Source organism: Calypte anna, chromosome 1 (assembly GCF_003957555.1).
Source record: "Calypte anna isolate BGI_N300 chromosome 1, bCalAnn1_v1.p, whole genome shotgun sequence".
Classification (NCBI taxonomy): domain Eukaryota; kingdom Metazoa; phylum Chordata; class Aves; order Apodiformes; family Trochilidae; genus Calypte; species Calypte anna.
This window is the reverse complement of record NC_044244.1, coordinates 66,210,091-66,228,662: the sequence shown is the minus strand read 5'-3', so window position 1 is coordinate 66,228,662 and position 18,572 is coordinate 66,210,091. Positions and strand designations below refer to the sequence as shown.

Below are 18,572 nucleotides of genomic sequence, written 5' to 3'. Positions count from 1 at the left end.
TGCAAGTAAGCTAGACTAGAGAAACATAACGAGGGAAGTCAGTACTTTATATAGGTATTTTACTGCTTTGAGTTTTCACCTTAAGAGTAAATATAGAAGGGACTTCATATGTCGTCTCAAATATCTGTTGGTATCTTTTTTAAGCTTGCATTCATTTGTACTTGAAGTCTAGTTTAAGAGGTTAAATCATTTCACGGATGAAATGCTGTAGTTGTAAAATCCAAGCAACTGGATTTTGGATCATCCTCGTGCAGACTTCTAATAACCTGAAGCATCAAACTGGTTGTTTAAACTACATAACTAAAGTTGTATGTCCTTTAGAAAATTGTTGGATTGCACTGGTGTCTGTTTTACGTGGTGCACCTTGATTACAATAAAGCTTCAGGTCTCATGCATGGGTCAGAATCATAACTTTAAAAAAATGTTTTTGTTTAAAACCCTTTCTGTTTAAAACTGAATTCTTTTGTGTTCTGTCCTTTAAGGCTTTCTGTGACTTAGTAACAAGGTGTGATTGATTATCTAACTTCAGCACAGACTAGAGCAACTACAAAGGTATATCTGTGGGTGTAGTTTAAAACAGTATTTCTTTTTGTGATGCTGTTGGTATAAGGAGTGCCACCTCCTTATTTGTGTTTGGGTGTTACTGAGGTGAACATGATCAAGAACCTGGTATGGGTTAAAAAATTGCTGATCAAGGGAAATAATGATTATTTTTAACCCATATCAGTTATGAGTGACATAGTGATATTTGGAAATTATGGGTAATTAAAAAAAGATTTCCAGAAAGTAGAACCTGAAATACCTGAAATTCAGGATGAGCATGGAGTTTTCTTACTAGTCTTTTGCTGTGTTACATTTCTCAGTTGGAACAAATTATATTTTGCATATATTTAGGTGAAGATGTACATATCAGCTGAAGTAGGAACATAAGTAATTTTATCTGCAGTCACACTGTGCTAGTGAAGCTGCAGTCTTGAAATGTCAGCTGAGCAAACCATGCAGCTGGTTCTAGTCCTGCTCTCTTCTGCACATTCTTGACTGTCACAGTTAAACACTGGCCCGGCAATTAAACCGAGTAACAGACGCTCTCTATTAATCTCTCTCTCCTCCCTGATAAAGAAAGGAGAGAGAATAAGGGAGACTTTTGGGTTGGAAACCAAACTACACAACTTTAATGAACAGTAATGATAAATAGGAAAAATTACTAAATATATACAAATATACAGTTATACAGGAAAATTGAAAACATTCCTTCCCCCCTTTTCCCCCAATAACTCTCATGTCACCACCGAGGCTGCAGGGCAACCCTGGGAAAGTCCAGGCTGGACTCCTGGAGTCGGCAGCAGTCGGGAGCTGGAGGCAGGAACACACAGATTCAGGGTGGCATGGATCAGGACCACAGGCAGAGGAATGGATGGAATCCTCCCAGGATGCTGAAGCAAAGAGGGAATGGGTGAAGAAAGGGAAGCAGGAAGGGCAAGAAGCTGGAAGCAGGAAGCTGGCTTGACCCTTGTGATCCCTCAAATTTATACTGAGTATGATGTATATGGGATGGAATACTCTGTTTGGTCAATTCTGGCATCTATCTTGTCTGTTCCTCCCGAAAGGAGGGCTGAAGGCAGGACCTTTTTCTTCCTTCTGGAGGGTAAAATGTTCCTCAGAGCTGAGCAGTGTCCTTGGCTCTGCACACCAGTCTCTAGCAGTAACTATAAACATTGAGTATTATCAGTCCTAGAAGCAGACACTGAGAAACTTGCTGTTAATTTCAGCAGTGCAACTGCTTACAAGAGACTTAGCTGAAAGCAAAAGTACAAGACAGAAAATCACCTTTATCCTGGCCCAAACCAGGACATTGATTCCTTTTTGTTGTGCCAGCTCTGTCACTAGGCCTGCAAGAAGGCAGCTCAGGAAGATAAAGGAGAACTGGAGCTTACCTGTGGCCAAGAGCAACAGGGGCACCCATTGCTGTACCTCCAGCCTCTTACTGTGTAGGCTCTGGGCTGCAGGAGTGTGACCTCATGAAAGGTGGCTGCAAAAATAGTATTTTTAAGCAGCCCTGCAGTCCTGCTCTGCCAGCCCGCCCCTCCACACTTCTGCCCTCTGCTCTCCTGGCATCCTTGCAGTTCTCCATCACCTTCTGCAAAGTGCTGCTTACACTGGAGGGGGGAGAAGAAGGGATGGAAAGGTGAAATGAGCCTTGAACTTGTGGACTTAGCTTTGAGGAATGCTGGTTATGGGGATGTGCTGGTGTGTGAATAGGGACCCTTCATGAAGGAGGCAAGTTGTCTAAAGCAGACAATAAAGCAATTAATGTCTCGAGGATACTTCAGAACTGGTAGCTCTTAAGGAGGTCTGCCAGGGCTTTCAGAGCATCAGTAGTGCATTTGTTTTGGTTTCTTGTTTGCAAGGTGGTTTTGAAGTTTAATAATAAAAAATATAACAGAAGAGCTACTGTTTGTAGCTTTTAAGTTAATGTACTCTACCAAATGACTGAGTGTGGTCTATTTGGGTAGAAACCAAATCAGCTTGTTTTCCATATGGAGGAGTGTTTGAAGTTTTAGTGTGGTATTTTTTTAATATCTAGAATTTGTAGAAGTTTGCAGCATGTAAAATTCACTCATAACACAATACCACAATGCCAGCATGAGTTTGTGTGTATGCATTACCACTGAATGCTTTGGTAGAGAAATAAAACAATCTCTATGAAAGCTGCAAGAGCTACAGTATTTTAGGTAATATTTGACAGTGTACAGTACTTAGAATTCCCTATGGCCAAGGAGAGTTGGAGGTGTGTGAGATTAGTCAGAGGCTGAAGCGTAAGGCCTGCTGTCCCAGCAGTAGGACACTTCTTGGGCCTTTCATTTTGGATCATTATTCCAACGAATTGTTGTGTCCCTCTTTTGCTCATTTAACTCGATTATAGATGAGTCTTCTTATGTATGAATCCCAGTCTTAGATGTGACTGCTGTGTGGGAGCACATGCTCCACACATTCAGGCATCATAGTTGATAAGAAAACATGCATGTGTTACCAAGATGAGAATCCAGAAAGGTTATTTTTATTCTTAAAGATTGTCTGCCACTTAAAATAGCATACTCATTTTTTCCTTTCCCACCATCTCAAATCATCTCCCCCCAGACAAAACTCTTTGAGGTAATAAAAATATAGTTGGTGACAGAGATTTAAAAACTGTAAAAACAAAGTTATGTAGTAGTAGCAAATAATGAGGTCAACAACTGATGGTATTAAGGAATTTTTAAATATGGACGAGTTTGCAAGCTATGTGTGCATTCTGAAATTATAATCCATTATTTTGAAAAGGAAAAGAGAACAAATATTTCTCAAGCTGACACTGTAATAAAGCCAGTATTTCATAGAAACTGTTAGTTATTTAGTATAAATTGTTACAATTGTTTAACAATACTAATTAAAGATAAAATTAGTTTATCTTTTTAGCAAGATTGGTGTAACAAAGTTCAGTGCAAGATCCTATGGAAGGGCAAGGTGGTATTTCTGTGATGTCTTTAATGACTTGAAACTTGTTCTCGTGTAGTGAGCAGCAGGACTTGTACACAAGTGGTTTAGTCAGGATCCCTTGTGAGTGACAGGCAAGAAATAAGCTATCAAATTCTCATGACATCTCAGGGGTTCCACTTGACCAGTAACGCCAAACTAATTTTTTGATGATCCTTTATATGTTTTGGCTATTTTCAGGTGTTGTGGTCATCTCAATCATCATAAATCTTAGGATGTGTTTATTGTCTGGGTTGGGTTTTTTTTTGTTTTTGTTTGTTTGTTTTTTTAAATGTCTGTTCTAAATATACACCAGTAGTCTGTTTTGAGGATGAGGTTACAAGAAATGGAATAGAATGTGATGCAGCCTAGGTGGTCTGATAGAGAACAAGCCTTACTGCTGGAACAGCTATTGTGGGAACAGCCCTTGTTCTTACCAGGACAAGCTAAGCTTTAATACCTGTTCTGCTGCTTATTCTGGTGTGTAGACACACACACACACACACACACACACACACACACGTTTCCATTTATATTGAATATCATTCTAACAGTACTCGTACAGATCTTAGCAATACCAGAGGAAAAAAACAAAACAAGCCAAACAAACAAAACAAAACAACAAAAAAACACCCAAAAAACCTGAACAAAAAACTCAACAGAAACAAAGCCAAAAACCCCCAACAAAACAAAACAAAAAAACCCCCACCCTAAGTCTGCCTTTGGGAGATGAAGTTCAGAGGTGACAGAAGGTCACTTAAGATTGTGGATCACGCTTCTCATCAGCTACCAAGGAAGAGTCTACATATTTTTTAGGCTAGTGATTACTTCCCCTTTTATAAAATGAACTGGGGTCACAGAGGAGGTAAAGTTAAATGATTATTAGAACTTCTGTTTAAAGTGGGAAGAAAAAATGAACAAGAAGCATGTAGGAAGATATTAACAGCACTAAGGAAATCAGGAGTATTTCAACTGTGGCAGAAAGACTTCTGTGCAGAAAAGGGAGAAGTGGTAAGTACAAACTATTTTTGAAAGAACCCAGATTTAATGATATTTTGGGATGATGGGATTGTCAGTTTTCCATGAAACAAAAACCATGTATAAGAACTAGATTTTCAGGGAAAGACGCGTTAGGTAAGGACAAATTCTTTGTATCCAAATGCTAAAAACTTGCTGATAGTGAAAAAGGAACCAATGGATGGATGAAGAAGGGTATATATTGAGAAGCCATACTGATATTTTGTTTATTTATTTATTTTTATAAAACACAGTGGCATGGTATTACTTCTGATAACATCTTCTAGAATCCAACATTTCAATAAGTAAGCCATTACAGGCTTTTCAGTGTTGTTTCTATCGGTGTTGTTAAAAGACTGTGTGCAAAACATGTCAGAAACATAAAAGGAAAGCTTAACCTTTCCTGAGTTGTTTGAATGGACAGTATTTCAGAGATTAAAATACTAAAAAATAAAAACTTGATGCCATTTACTTAGTTTCAAAATTGGGCACTTTGCTGGTTTTGAAGGCTTGGTGAATGCTGTACACCTCAAGTTTAAGAAAGAATTTGTGGTTAAATATTGGAGAGCTGACTCACTGTTTAAGCAGTTTCAAGCCAGGCATCCTTTTCAAGAATTATGATAATTTCTATCTTCCTCTTAGGCCTCATACTTGATTCAGTTACAGCCTTCTACTTTATTTTCTCATCTCCTTGCCTTTTTCCATGATCCTGGATCCAAAAAGCTTTTGCAAAGCATTGATACTTAAATTGTCAGTCCCATTTCTGCTGTTTTATTATTGTGTAAAAATGATGGGTTTTTTTATATCCTGTTCCTTAGAGGACATTTTAAGAGATTCCAAATTTTTAAGAATAAAATAATAGTGCTTGCTTGTTTAACCTAGTGTCATGGTTTGGACTTTGATGTTCTGTCTGTTTAAAAGGATGTAGTTAATCTAACAGACATTTACAGAAAACAGTTTGGTTGTGTGGATTTGGAGAAATTGTTTCAGTAAGAGATTGAAAAATATCCATGTGTTAGATTGTTTTCTAAATGGTACCAAGCAAAATATAAGCTTGTTTCTCTCAAAGTTAAGAGTAAGAGGATAATTTTTTCTGAGAGCGATTAAAGAATAGAACAAGGAACACAATCACACATACTCAGAAGGATTAATAACAGATGGTAGAGCAAACACCTTGTGTGCTCCTGTTCAAGATGCACACATGTTCTTAAACTAGAGTTTTCAAAATGTGCTGGGGTGAAGATTTAAAACTTCATTTAATGCTCTGTGTGTGTGTGTATATATATATATGCTACTGAATAGGGCAGTTATATCAATTACTGCTTAGATGGAATGTGTGTTTACCTTCTATATTGCATTAGTATAGGCCAAAATACAGGGTGTCACGTCACAGGATAAGAGAATGCATGTCTTAGAATGTCATGTTTATGTGGAGAGGTGTTGGAGTCGTGTCACATATAGCAGCCTGAAATGTCATGAAGCATTTAATGTGGGCATAACATTGCTGCCTACTGCAGTCGTCTCTGCTCATTTAACCCAGCTGTTTAAGTTGATCTTCAGTTTTAATGTAACTTCAGCATGTATGAGGTTTTCTGTCAGGATAAGCATTTTTAAAAATAATTACGGATGAACAGTATTTGAAAAATATTGAACTAATGTAAATTTAAGCGTTTTGCTAAAATGATCTTTTGAGAGGAATTGCAGTAATTTAATTTAACACTTAGCAGGTAAATTCAAAAATTTCCATAAAGACTCTTCAAGATCAGATGGCAGTCCTGTATTTAAAAAAAACAAGACTCCTTGTTTTCTTAATGTTCTTTTTTTTCCCTGTTTTTTAAATGGTATTGGATACTTTTATGTAGGACCAAGGTGGGGGTCAAAGTAACGGTAAGAAGTAAAAAGTTGCTGATCATTTTGAATCCAAATACACTGAAATATATACAGCAAGCCAGATCAAGTTGTGAGGATCTGAGTGTAAAAAAGGAGTAAGAAAATAAAAGAAAGCCTCCTGTGAGTTTGAGGAGCAGAGGGTTGGCAGTTGCATGCGGTGCTGGTGGAGAAATGGTGCTGAGAGCGCAAGTTCTTGGTGCTGTCCTGCATCAGCCTCTTCACTGCATGTTCAGAGAGCACTCTGAGAGCAGCACACTGATATGGCTGAAGCTTCTGTATGGCTGCAATAATTATGTTTTCATAGGAGCCAGAACGCTTTACAACTTAGCTTGGGTTTTGCCAGTTTCGTGTTTCGGTTTTGTTGTTTTTCTTTTTTTAATTTTCTTTTGGAGAAGTCTAAAGCGAGAGAAGGAGCTTACATCTATTAATCCGTATTAATCATAAGTCTTACAATGTGCTCATTTAATAAAATTCTAGAGATAAAACTCCAGCTGCTAGCAAAAGTGAAGTTAGAAACTAGTTTCTATACTTCACCTCTACCATTCACAGGTTTTTTTCCATAATTGCAGCCAGTGACATCCCGCTCTTTCTCAGCATGTTTGTTTTTGGATGGATCTCCTTCATTGTTGTTTTTAACTATTTTGTTAGCACTGCTCCTTTTTCTTTCTTCTACTCCTTAGGCACCTTCAATATTAATTTTCTTAGTAATCTTTGCCAAGTTGATGAAAAGCGAGGATTATGTCTAACCTTAGCTTTCTGCACTATTAAAATGCCACCTCCCCGAAATGCATTTGCTGTCTAGGGTGAATTGTTTTTATGTCATCATTTGTCAGACAGCAAGGCATGGGACTTCAAGGACACTTGAAAGGAGTTGATTTGAAGGATGGCAGCATGCATGACTAGGCAATTGACAGCATTTTGTGTCCCTCTTGATGTATTTCATTGGGGTTTTTTCCTGTTCAGCTGAGCATTTGTATCCCTTTAAACCCTGGTGTTTCCATGGGAGAACATTGCAGCTCTGGCACCTATTTACATCTGTTCTGTTTCCAAACATTAAAGTGAATTATTCAGTCGTTGCTGATGTACAGAAATCTGTCATTATTTTTCCAAGTAATTATAAAATGAAGAGGTCTTTTTTGTGACCCATCAGGGGAATGAGGCTATTGAAGTTGACCACACTCAGTAATTACTAGTTCAGAGCAAATGCTTTATTTTGGTGCTACATCTGTGTTCATGTGAGGTCTGGTACGTGGGAGTCCTGTGTTCTAGAAACCTAAGTTTTGTTTTCCAATTGAAAGAACTTGGCTTCCATGGTAGTGAGATTACTCTAGCCAAAATAAATAGAAGGTCAAAGTATGGTCTATTTTAAGTCCTAAGTAGGATACCAGGATTCTTAAATCACATAGAATTTGCCACCATGAATTACATCATGGCTCTGAAGACATGGTATTTGCCACATCAGATAAATATGTTAACCATTTGATCCAGTGTATTAGTCAGTTATGAAATGGGCAGTATTTGGCTACCAGCAACACTCAAAGGACGGATTGCAGTACCATTTCAGCCTTCTTTGTCTCTCTTCTAAAAGGAATAACATGGCAATAAAACAATCCCTGTTTTGCTCAGTAACATTTTTCTTAATATGGTAAGCTGCTCTGTTTATTAGTCTGTTTGCTGTCTCATACACCTGCAGGATTTCACTTTCATCCAAAATTTGTTTTGTGTGGAAAAATAAAAGCTGCTTTGGCTTTGCTGTAGTGACAACTTTGGTTAACTAGCAGAGGTTTTTTTACTTAAAAATTGTCTTTATATAAGATAAATAGATCTGATTTATACTCTCAGTTTGTACTTAATCTCTGACATGACAGTATCCAGGTGAAATTATTCCATGCTATACAATTGCCATTAGCATCAACAGTGCTCAAAAGCTCTGAGCTGAGAAAATTACTTATCATCTATCCTTAGGGATTTGTCTGGGCCTTCTTCAAGCATTTTCAATTGTGAGGGTTCAAACAAGGAAAAAGATGTACTGGAATGAGCTTTGGGGGGAGGGGAGCAGAAAAACAGAAGCTGAGTTAGTTGCTAGCATTTGAAGGCATCACATGTAAGCTTCAGGTCATGTAATGAACAGATTTTGGGCTGGTAATGGTAACACTAATGTTGTGATGATTTGAGGCAATTTTTTAAATAGAGGATTAAGTCTGTAATTCATGCAGTATCTCGGAAAGCGTCTTTACCCTTTGACATATTAAGTCCTCAGTATTCTTCATGAAGAATCTAGAAAAAAAGAATACTGTATAAATTGCATCCCATCCTTGCTGCTTATATTTTTTGCAGGGTGAAAATTAACTGTTAATGTAAATACACCAGTTGTAATCAAACATGAAAGATGTCAAATCTGAAATCAGTTTATATTTGGTATCATACTATAAGGAAAAATAGGTGCTTAATGGGAAAATGAAGGGCAGGGAGAGAGATAAAAAGCAAGTTGCAGAGTGGGTTTTGTCTGTAAATGTTGGAAAGTGATTTTGTTTCCATATACTGAAAGCTGTAGCAAAGATTAAAAATAACTTCTGCTTTAAAATCATTGTTAAAACATCTGTATCATCCCTACAAGAAGCCACTCATCTAACTGTAATGAAATTAGATTTCTTGTTTAGAATAGGTCACCTTGATCACCAAATATTTTGTGTGTGAGATTAATCTTGTGACATGTGACAGGCAGGTGTATTGATGGTCACTGTAATACCCAGTCTCAACTGGGGATGCTTCTTGTCTGAATCCCTGTATAAATGTAAACATCCAAACACTTGAGGGTCATGGAGATTGAACTTTGAGGGGAAATTATCAAACTTAGTTTTTCCTATTTCAATGTGGTCAGTTCCCTAGCAAATTATTTGTGATCACTACTCCTAGTGTCTGGTTTAGATGCAGGTTAGGCAACCAGAATTTGGAGTCCATTTCGTACATACAAAAGGGCAAGAGATTAATTTGACAGCATTTAGGTTAGTAACCTGAAAAATAGGATGAATCTGGTGTCTACTTAAATAATAGCAACGTTTTCCCTTGGTTTTCCTTTGCACCTTTCCACTTGAAGTAAAGACTGTATTTTTTTTATTTTTACCCATGTAAAAAACATCGAGGCCCACAGTTAGAAATGTGATGAGTCTATTCTTGCACAGAGTATTTTAATTGCTAGCTATCTTAAGTAATAGCTTTAAGGAGAATAACTTTGAAGGGGTTTATGAGATGACATTAACAGGTGATAGCTAGTACATTGTTTGTTCTCTCCACTCTCCTCCTGAGAGTTAAGTTAAAAAAAAACTTAAGGATTTCTCCTGGAGCTGTCAGGTACAATAATTTCCATTTTTTTGTTTGTCTACTTAACTCATATGAGTATTAATTACAAAGTTGAGGAAGTGTTGAAACTCTTCATATAACTTGCGTTTAAAGAGTGTGTTAATAAGGCTATACATTGAATGCAGTGGTTTTGTTTGTTCTTTGATAGTAAAAAGCTTATAGTGCTGGTGCAGCTGGAAACTCTTAAAAGGACTGAATTTTTGAGCCTTTTGAATTGTAATTATTGATTTCTGTGTGCATATAACGTGCCGGAGCTAAGATGCTTCAAGTTGAGGTAAACTATGGCTAACACTTTACACTGGTTATGTGTATCCCATTTCGAGGGATATAGTTCAGGAAGTGGCAGAGCTCAATGTTTAAGTACTGACACTTGAAATTTAAAAGTAGATGTAATCTCCTAAATTAGAAAATTTTCCATGGTTTAGGCAAAAATATATAATGTGTGTGTTTATATCACTTAGCAATTATCAAACTATTATCAAGTGCTGGACTGTAATGTGGATGAATAGGTTCAAGCTCTTGTCAGCCTGAGTACTAACAGCCTGGTCGTGGCCACTTTCCACTGGGCTTCTCAGATACTGACATTTCTGAAGAAGGAATATGCCCTATTCATTATTTTTTTTCTTTTTTGTTTAACTACAATTTTGTGGTATGAAGCACTTTAAGATTATGTAAATGCACTGTGGTTATGGTTTGTGACCTCTTCTTGCAGATCTGAGAGCAAGACACAGAGGATCTAGTACTGTGGCAGCTAATGGTTTGAAAGGACACTTTTTCATTTGAAAAGAATATGTGTTGAAGATCAATTTACAGACAAGGCACCTTTGCTTCTCCCTACCTCTTCTGAGTTGTGCTTTTGGTTTAGGATTTTTCCTTTCCTGATTTTTTACAAGTGTGTGCTAGGAATTAATCTCTACAAAAAATACCACCCAAAGTTAATGTTTGATTCTGCAACCAGAGCATGCAGAACTAAGTTAAAACTAGTTTTTAGATTGGCTTTGCAACTGTGAGCTGACTTTAAGTCAGCAATGAGTAACTATGAGCAAAAGGAGTATGATTGCAGCTTGGCAGCTTGTCCATGTGGCGTTTCTTACAGAGGGGAACACATGCATTCTTCTCACCATTGCCAGGGAAAATTTTACACTGATGCCTTCTTGTCTTCCTTGACTTTTGAGGCATTTGCATAACTTATTGCCACTGCTGAGTGAAAGAGCCATGTTTTACATTACAAGACCAAATAATAAATCTTATTGATGTCCTGACTTTCTCTCCTGGTAACATGACTTAAGTAAGTGCTGGCCCTGGTTTGTCTTGCCTTGGATTTTTACTCTACAGTGTGGTAATGAGTGTGCTAGAGAAAGCAGAAAATGTTCTCTCTCTCCTTCTCCCTCTTTGCATGACTGCATCCAGCCACCACTGATGCTTCATGAATGGGAAATCACAGCTCCTAAATTTGACACTGTAGATGTAATGGAAAAAGATTAACTTCTAGGGTTGTGACTGTGACAATGTCTACTTCTTGTATGTGTAAGTTTGGGTTAAATCTGTGAAGATTTGAGACTATCCCAAGCAGACTAAATAGCCAACTTGTAATTGGAAACAACTGTTTGGAAAATTTTGTTACTGCTTTGTATTTAAAAGAAGTCAGGTTCTGTAAATGTATGTGTTTTATTTATAAAAAAACTCGAGATAATTTAAGAACAATTCTTAGGTAACTGAAACGGGCTAGTCTACTTTAGGTAGCCAAGCCATGCCAAGGCTTTAAAACTTTGTTAGAAAAATATCAGAGTAAACACACCTGCCGTAGTGTAGCTTGCCTGTGAATTTTTTACCTATTATTAGTTTTCTAATAACTACCTGTAAGATTCCACCACAGTGGGTGGGTCATGCTTTTGGCTTCCTCTTTCATTTCTCCCATCCTAAGACTTTAGCTGGGAATTTGGTAAACTAACTGAATACCAGTAATTAGTGAAAGGGCTAAGCTGTCTGCAAACTCGGCAGAGGTGACTAAAGCTGTGATTCTGTCTGCAGCTGGCTCTGCAACTTGTGAAACTCTCTACTGAGCTGGTTTGTTGTTCTAAGGCAACAGAAATTTAACCTGACCAAAAACATAGTCAAATAATATCAGCTCCACTGGGTAGAGGCATCACAAAAACTGAGCCTGTGCATGTTGCAGAAGAATAGGTTGGAATGCAACCGTGTACAGTTTTGTCCAAGATCAGGAAGGCTTATGGCTGAAGGGCAAATAAATTAGAGGAAGGGTATTATATTTGATGCATGTGGGTGATACTAAATATCATTTATGCACAGCAGAGGGTCTGTGTTTAGAAGGTATATATATAAGTATACATATCAGCAAGTTTATCCTTTTGTACCTTTGTGAAATCAAGGTTATCATTTCAATTTAAATACAAGTTGTTAATTATTTTTTCCTTTAATGTCTTATGGCAGCACACTCAAAAATTTATGCTGAATCCATGTCATCCATTTATTTTAACTAAAATGGCTTAATTGAGTCACACTTTAAATACTGGTTTGTCCAGTATCCTGTTTCTGCCAGTAAATGTAAATTCTAATAGCCAATAGTATATATATGGGGAAGGGAAGAGTAAGAAGGAGCATTTTATGATCATTCCTGGGTACCCTTCTAAATATTTGCTGCTTAAAAACTTTTGAGCCAGATGTGAGTTTGCAATTGTCCAGTTACTTTCTGAGGAATCTTTAAATTTTTACAACGAATTCCTACAAGACATTATGGATCACAAAGTTTAACTACATACCATTTCCAAAAAGCACTATTGTGTATTTTTTTTTTAACCTACCCCTTTATAATGTCAACTGCTGCTCCCCGATGCTTGCATTTAGAAAACAGTCATGCTTTTTTTTAAATCTTCTTCATGCCACCTGTAATTCTGTACCTATTTTTTATGTTCCGTGTGGTCCCTTTTTGCAGGCTCAGTAGTCCAAGTAGCACCCTTCTGGTTTTATTCTTTTTTGAAAGGGGAGGAATGGTTGCATGTGTTGTTACATCTGTGGATTCATGCAACAGAAGCATGTTTTTATTTTGACTTAATTCTTTCCAAAAAATTCTATTTCATTTTCTTCATAATAGCTAGTGTTTTCATTCAACTGCATGACTGATCTTTCCTAACAGATAGAGATCTTCTGCTAGCTGCATTATTTTGCATTTCATAATATTGAATTTCTGCTATTCTCTTGTATGGTCGCTCCACAGTAAGAGTATTTTGCAACTGTTATCCCATAGGATGACCTGGGATGAGTTTGGGACTACATTACACTTGATAGTATGCAAAAAAGTGCTTTGGGTTCCCAAAATGTTATTAATCTGGATGCAAGGCAGAGGACAACACAAGAATACAAACAATATCATCAGTATTGATAACCACTGCGACAGTGATCTCAAGTTTGCAAAGATGTCCTGAAAGGCTGGTGAGAAAGGCTAGTGAGAAAGTATTCCTCCTAAATTCAAGTGAAGGGTTAAATTCTAGAAAGCAGTGTCAAAGGAAACATCAAGGCCTTGTCTGGCAATTTTACAAGCTGGGAATGGAGGCTGCCAAGTGCTAGCCTCATGGAAACAGCAGTTGAGTTTTTGGTGTTAAATGTAAATTGATAGGTAGTATGAAAGTAATCCTAGAGGATAGCAATTTATAGTTATATAGTTTATAGTTAATGTCATGAAGCAAGAGTCATAAGGCAAGTGGAGTAAGGATGATGTGTGAGCCATTCAAGTCAGCATTTCTATATGGTCAGGGGGGTAAGCAAGAGGGAGTTAAGAAGAGTAACTTGTAGAGGTGTTCTGTTTGTCTGCTGAGGTTTGGTTCAGTGTGTGCTAAGGATAACTGGAGCTTTGCATCTGCCATTTCCACACACTAAATTGGGTAAGGAGGTATGGAGTCCCCTGTGTGACACCAGATTATTTTCTTCCAAGACCCAGCTAGGCACTGAAATGCTGAGAAAGCTCTAAGAGACCAGTACCTTGTCTAAACTCCACTGGAGGTGCATCTCTAGCCATGAAGACCTCACTTGACATAATACTGCAAAATAAATAATTATTATGTCTTTTTGTTAGTTTACTAGCAGGCATCTTAAAAGTAAGAAAAAATACATTTTTATATACTCTTCTAGTTCTAGGTCAAATGATTAGTTCTGTGGCAAGACAGCATGACACTTTGAGTATGACAGAAGCCCTGATGCTGCAGCAGAGGCTGGGAATATTAATGGCCAAATCTAGGTGAGTGTTTTTTCATTCTGCCAGTTCCCTAGCTGTTTAATTTCTTCTTCACAGCCTTGGTTCATATCTCATTTCAAACAGCATCGCAGTTCTTGATTTTCTGTAGAAAATTAATGTTAGAATATATTGGAGACAAAATCAGGAGCTTCTATGATTATTGACTTGTTGTGGTTTAGGTCCACCCTGCAGCTGGGTACTCGGTAGCATGCAGCTGCTTGCTCACTTTCTCTCCCCCGTGGGGATAAGAGGGTTGAGATAGGGACAGGGAGGATTCACTCACCAATTATGATCACGGGCAAAACAGGTTTGACTTGGGGAAAAAATCAATCTAATTTGTTACCAATCAAATTAGACAAGGGTAATGAGACGTCAGTTCCTCTACCTCCTCTTCAGTGGTGCAGTGGGACAAGGAATGGGGGTTATGGTCAATTCATCACACATTATCTCTGCTACTCCTTCTTCCTCAGGGGCAGGACTACATTCACTCTTCCCCTGCTCCACCGTGGGGTCCCTCCCATAGGAGAGAGTCCTCCATGAACTTCTCCAGTGTGAGTATTGCCCATGGGTTGTAGTTCTTCACAAACTGCTCCAGCATGGGTCCCCAGCATGGGACAGCATGCAATCTTTCAGGAACAGACTGCTCCATAGCAACTTCCCTTGGTGTCACAGCATCCTGCAGGCATCCACCTGCTCCAGCATGGAGTCTTCGGTGGGCTAAAGCAGTGGACCTCCATGGGCTGCAGGGGACAGCCTACATGCCTACACTTCCACCATGGTCTTACCCTTGGGCTGTAGGGTAATCTCTGCTTTGGCACCTGGAGCACCTCCTCCCCTTCCATCTTCACTGACCTTGGTGTCTGCAGAGGTGTTTCTCTCTTATGTGACTTCTCTCTGCACTGCAGGTCTTCAGCTGTTTCCTTTCCCCTTTTGAAATGTTTTATCTCAAAAGCACACCTTCCATCACTGATGAGCTTGGCCTTAGCCAGAGGCAGCTCCAACTTGGAGCTGGGGAAGCTTCCAGCAGCTTCTCACTGGAGTCAACCTTGTAGCCCCTCCCCTGCTACCAAACCCCCACCACACAGACCCAGCACATTAGTATGTGGCTTTTGCTTGTTTTTCTTAATGTGCAGTGGCTATACTTCATGCAAGTTCATATACTTGCATCTTACTACTTGCAACTTGAGGGATTTTTCCCAACCTACTTTGCAGTTACTGTTTTGGAGGTTTTTTGTTTGTTTTTTTTTAAGGTTGCTGGCGCCTGCCTCCAACAGATTTGATCTGTTATTTTATGCTCAGTGCAAAGAAAGTCATGGCTCTATAACATCCTGCTGCTATTTAGTTCTGTTTCCAATTTGTCAAAACATTTAGGGAGGTCTAAGTCTGGGCTTAACTTGAGTACAAGCCTCTGTGCATGAAGGCTACTAGAAGCTTCCGCATCTATGGATGCTGAATGAACCAGAGCTTGAAAATATATGCTGCAAGTTTATTGTTATTATAAATGAGGAGTAAATTATAACAAGCAACCATCTGTCTGGCAGCTATTTTCACATGTTGCTCTTTTTAGAACTGGATCGTTAGAATAAATAGGAAAGTGTCAGTAGACTAACAAGACAATATCTGAAGATTATTGTAGTGAGGTAGTGGGGGGGTGCCAGGGTAGGAAATTAGGAATAGATTGGTTTTTTTACCTGTATTTGCCTTTCTAAACAAAGCTGGCAGAATTAATAAGCGTAAGAATGTAATAGTTAAAGTAACAATGGGATGTATATGTGAAGATTATTAAAAGTACTCTATAATTGAGATTGCTTAAAATTCAGGACTTGTACACAAAGACAGTTTTGCATACAGTTGTGTGTAGCAGCGCTTCTGTCTGCATCAGTAGTAGCGAGCAACCAACCTCCTATTTCCATGTTGAGTCTGGGAATAAAAGCTTAGTGAAATAAATGCATGTTTTCATGTTATGGACAGAAATGACATTAAAGAATCCGTGATTTTGATTATATGTCTGGTGCTGAGCCTTTTTGTTTCTGGATTATTTCAGGCACTGTGGTAACCCTTTTTGTTAAGTTTTCCATTTCACCGAAGAGAGGCTTAGTGGCAGATTTGTGCAAATTTATGAATTCTCTAGGGTAGCAGTCTCTTTCTTGGGTGGCTTTTCAAGTCAAAAAGGGGGGAAGAGTTTGCTGCTCTTCATTTTACTCCTTGCACCTTATTTCTCAGCAGACTAAAGTGCTACTTGGGTACTACTGCTGAATGCTTATACAATACAGTCTCCGTTTTCTTAAGGTGACATCAGATTTTTTCCGCTTAAGTCAGGAAAAGTTACCAGCAGAACTGAGTTCTGTTATTCCTAATGTCATATCTCTTACTGACTTACTAACTCTTCCAGGAGTTTGTCCTGATTTTCATTTGTGTAGTGGAAATTTTAGTTCTTAACCCATACAAAGATTATGTCAACAGATTACGTTTTCTTTTGTCTGACTTTCTTGTAGATAAATTCCAGGCTTGCCACTCTCTGCAAGGTGGTAGAGGGATGCAAAGCAAGGTGTGACACTTGGTTCCATGAGCGTTTTATCTTACTATTCTATGAAAGTTTTACCACAGATAAAATATTGTAAAGGAAAATATAAGAAATATCAAATATTTATTGTTCATTTCCTTAATTTAGACATACTGGTCTGTTTTAGATGAATGTTCTACTGTTTTGTAGTTAATGAAGGAAACAATAACACAAACTGAACAAAACAAAAGTTTAAAAACCCAATCAACCAAACAGAAAAACACATTTGAAGTATTTGTGTTGAATCCAGGGTTTCTCTCCTTCCCTTGACTTCGATTACATAGTTGTATTTACATTGCTGTATGGGAAGTATTTAAGAGTGGAAGCACAGAGCCTGGCTGCACGCTTGCCAGCACAGGTCTGCCCGCCCTGCCCCTCTCTGGCAAACCAAGCCTGGAGCAGCCCCAGCCAGGGCAGCCCTTTAGGATTGCCAGGTGAGCTCTTTGTGTTGGCTGCTCCTGGGAACCTCCTACAGCCCAGGGCTTGCATCTGCATCACTAGGGTTGTGCTCAACAGGCTGAGCAAAGGAGGGCTCCCTTTTGAGGGAACTGGAATGCAGGTGTACAGGCTCTGGTTTAGGAGATGGGAATCGCACTCATTAAATTGTTTTTTGTTTTGCCCCAAGCTGCTGCCATGGGAATTAAGATGACAGACCAAGTGGGTCTGTTTGGTAGTAACCTCAAGTTGATTTATCGGTAGAACATTAACAGCTTGGTGCTGCCACTCCTTAATGCCAAATCTTAACTATTTTAAAATATTTGTAACATTCATTATATTTTTTTATTACTTAGGACTGCAAAATTCGTCACAAGTAATGTTAATTTCAGAGAGCAGTTTTGCTGGATTGTTTTGTTGATGATACTCTCCTTCAACTAAATTATATTTTTTTTTTGTTTTTTTTTTAATCCCCCCCTTCAGAGATCCCATGGTCTTCTAAAGAAGTCATGGGTAGCTGTTGTAGCTGTCCAGATAAAGAAACTGTCCCAGATAACCATCGAAACAAATTTAAGGTAAGCAACTGACTCTAGTACGCTGTCAATTATTTTGTTGCTTTCTTGCAGAGTAGATCTGTGATGGAAACATTTTAAATGAAAATATAATGAGAATTAGTGGTTAAATCACTGCAGAGTTGCAGGTTGTCTGTAGCTACAGGTTTCTCTTGCCCCTTTGAGAAATAGTTTCTTACCAACAATGACAGGAATTCTCTAGACAGGGTAGGGTTTTTTAATGCCAGTTTTGATCTTGAGGAAGGAGAAGCAGCCTTGTCCTTTTGATCTGTGTCCATTTAAGTCAGTAGGGCCCAGGTAATTGTTATTGCCTCTGGGAGGTTATGGAATTCAGGAAGGGTGTCATAAGTATAAGGGAAATGCTGCTGGAGAAGTGTGATTATGAACCTGGATGTGGGGGCAGCCATAGAAAGTTTTAGGACTGCTGATTTTATTTGGAGAGCACCACTGATAGTAGCATTTTGAGAACTTTTGTTCTTAACATTAATAAATTTTATTTATAAATGCGCTTCTGTCCCTCATATCCCTGGAATTTGTAAGCATGTGGCACTTGTTCCTGTGCTTAATGTGTCTAACATGAAGCTGCTGAAGTCAGTGACTTTAAGTAAGTACATCTTTCCATAGTCATACAAGTCAGATTTGTTTCTGTGCTCCAAACTATCTGTGAGTTGGCAAAGGAATGTAATGCTTCTATAGTGAAAAATGATTCATGCATTGCCTTAGGGAAACACTGAAATGAGCTTTAAAGCTATGGGATTTTCAGGAAATGTTTTGCATTATCAGTACAAAAAGCTGAAGGATAAAATATTTTTCTGTTCTCTTGCTTTTATGCAATTGACATCACTTTGTGTGACTAGTTCCTATTTTTCTCCTCATAGGATTTCTCTATTGTTTGTGTGGGTTGCTGATTCAGCAGCAGGGAGGAGAAGATGAAAGAATGTAATTTGCAAAATGAAGAAAGTTGGCATAAACC

General features: G+C 38.3%; 1 protein-coding gene across 2 annotated transcripts in view; it reads left to right on the top strand.

Annotated features, from left to right (window-relative positions):
- Window positions 1–18,572, top strand: part of FRS2 (fibroblast growth factor receptor substrate 2) — a 55,542-nt gene that overhangs the window by 22,161 nt on the left and 14,809 nt on the right. The window contains exons 2-4 of one of the 2 annotated variants that reach the window (XM_030466024.1): window positions 13,927–14,032; window positions 14,500–14,580; window positions 17,511–17,602. In XM_030466024.1, coding sequence (XP_030321884.1) covers window positions 17,537–17,602 — 66 coding nt within the window. In that variant the 5' untranslated portion in view covers window positions 13,927–14,032; window positions 14,500–14,580; window positions 17,511–17,536. The remainder of the gene's footprint in view (window positions 1–13,926; window positions 14,033–14,499; window positions 14,581–17,510; window positions 17,603–18,572) is intronic. The other variant, XM_030466031.1, reaches the window with a different exon arrangement.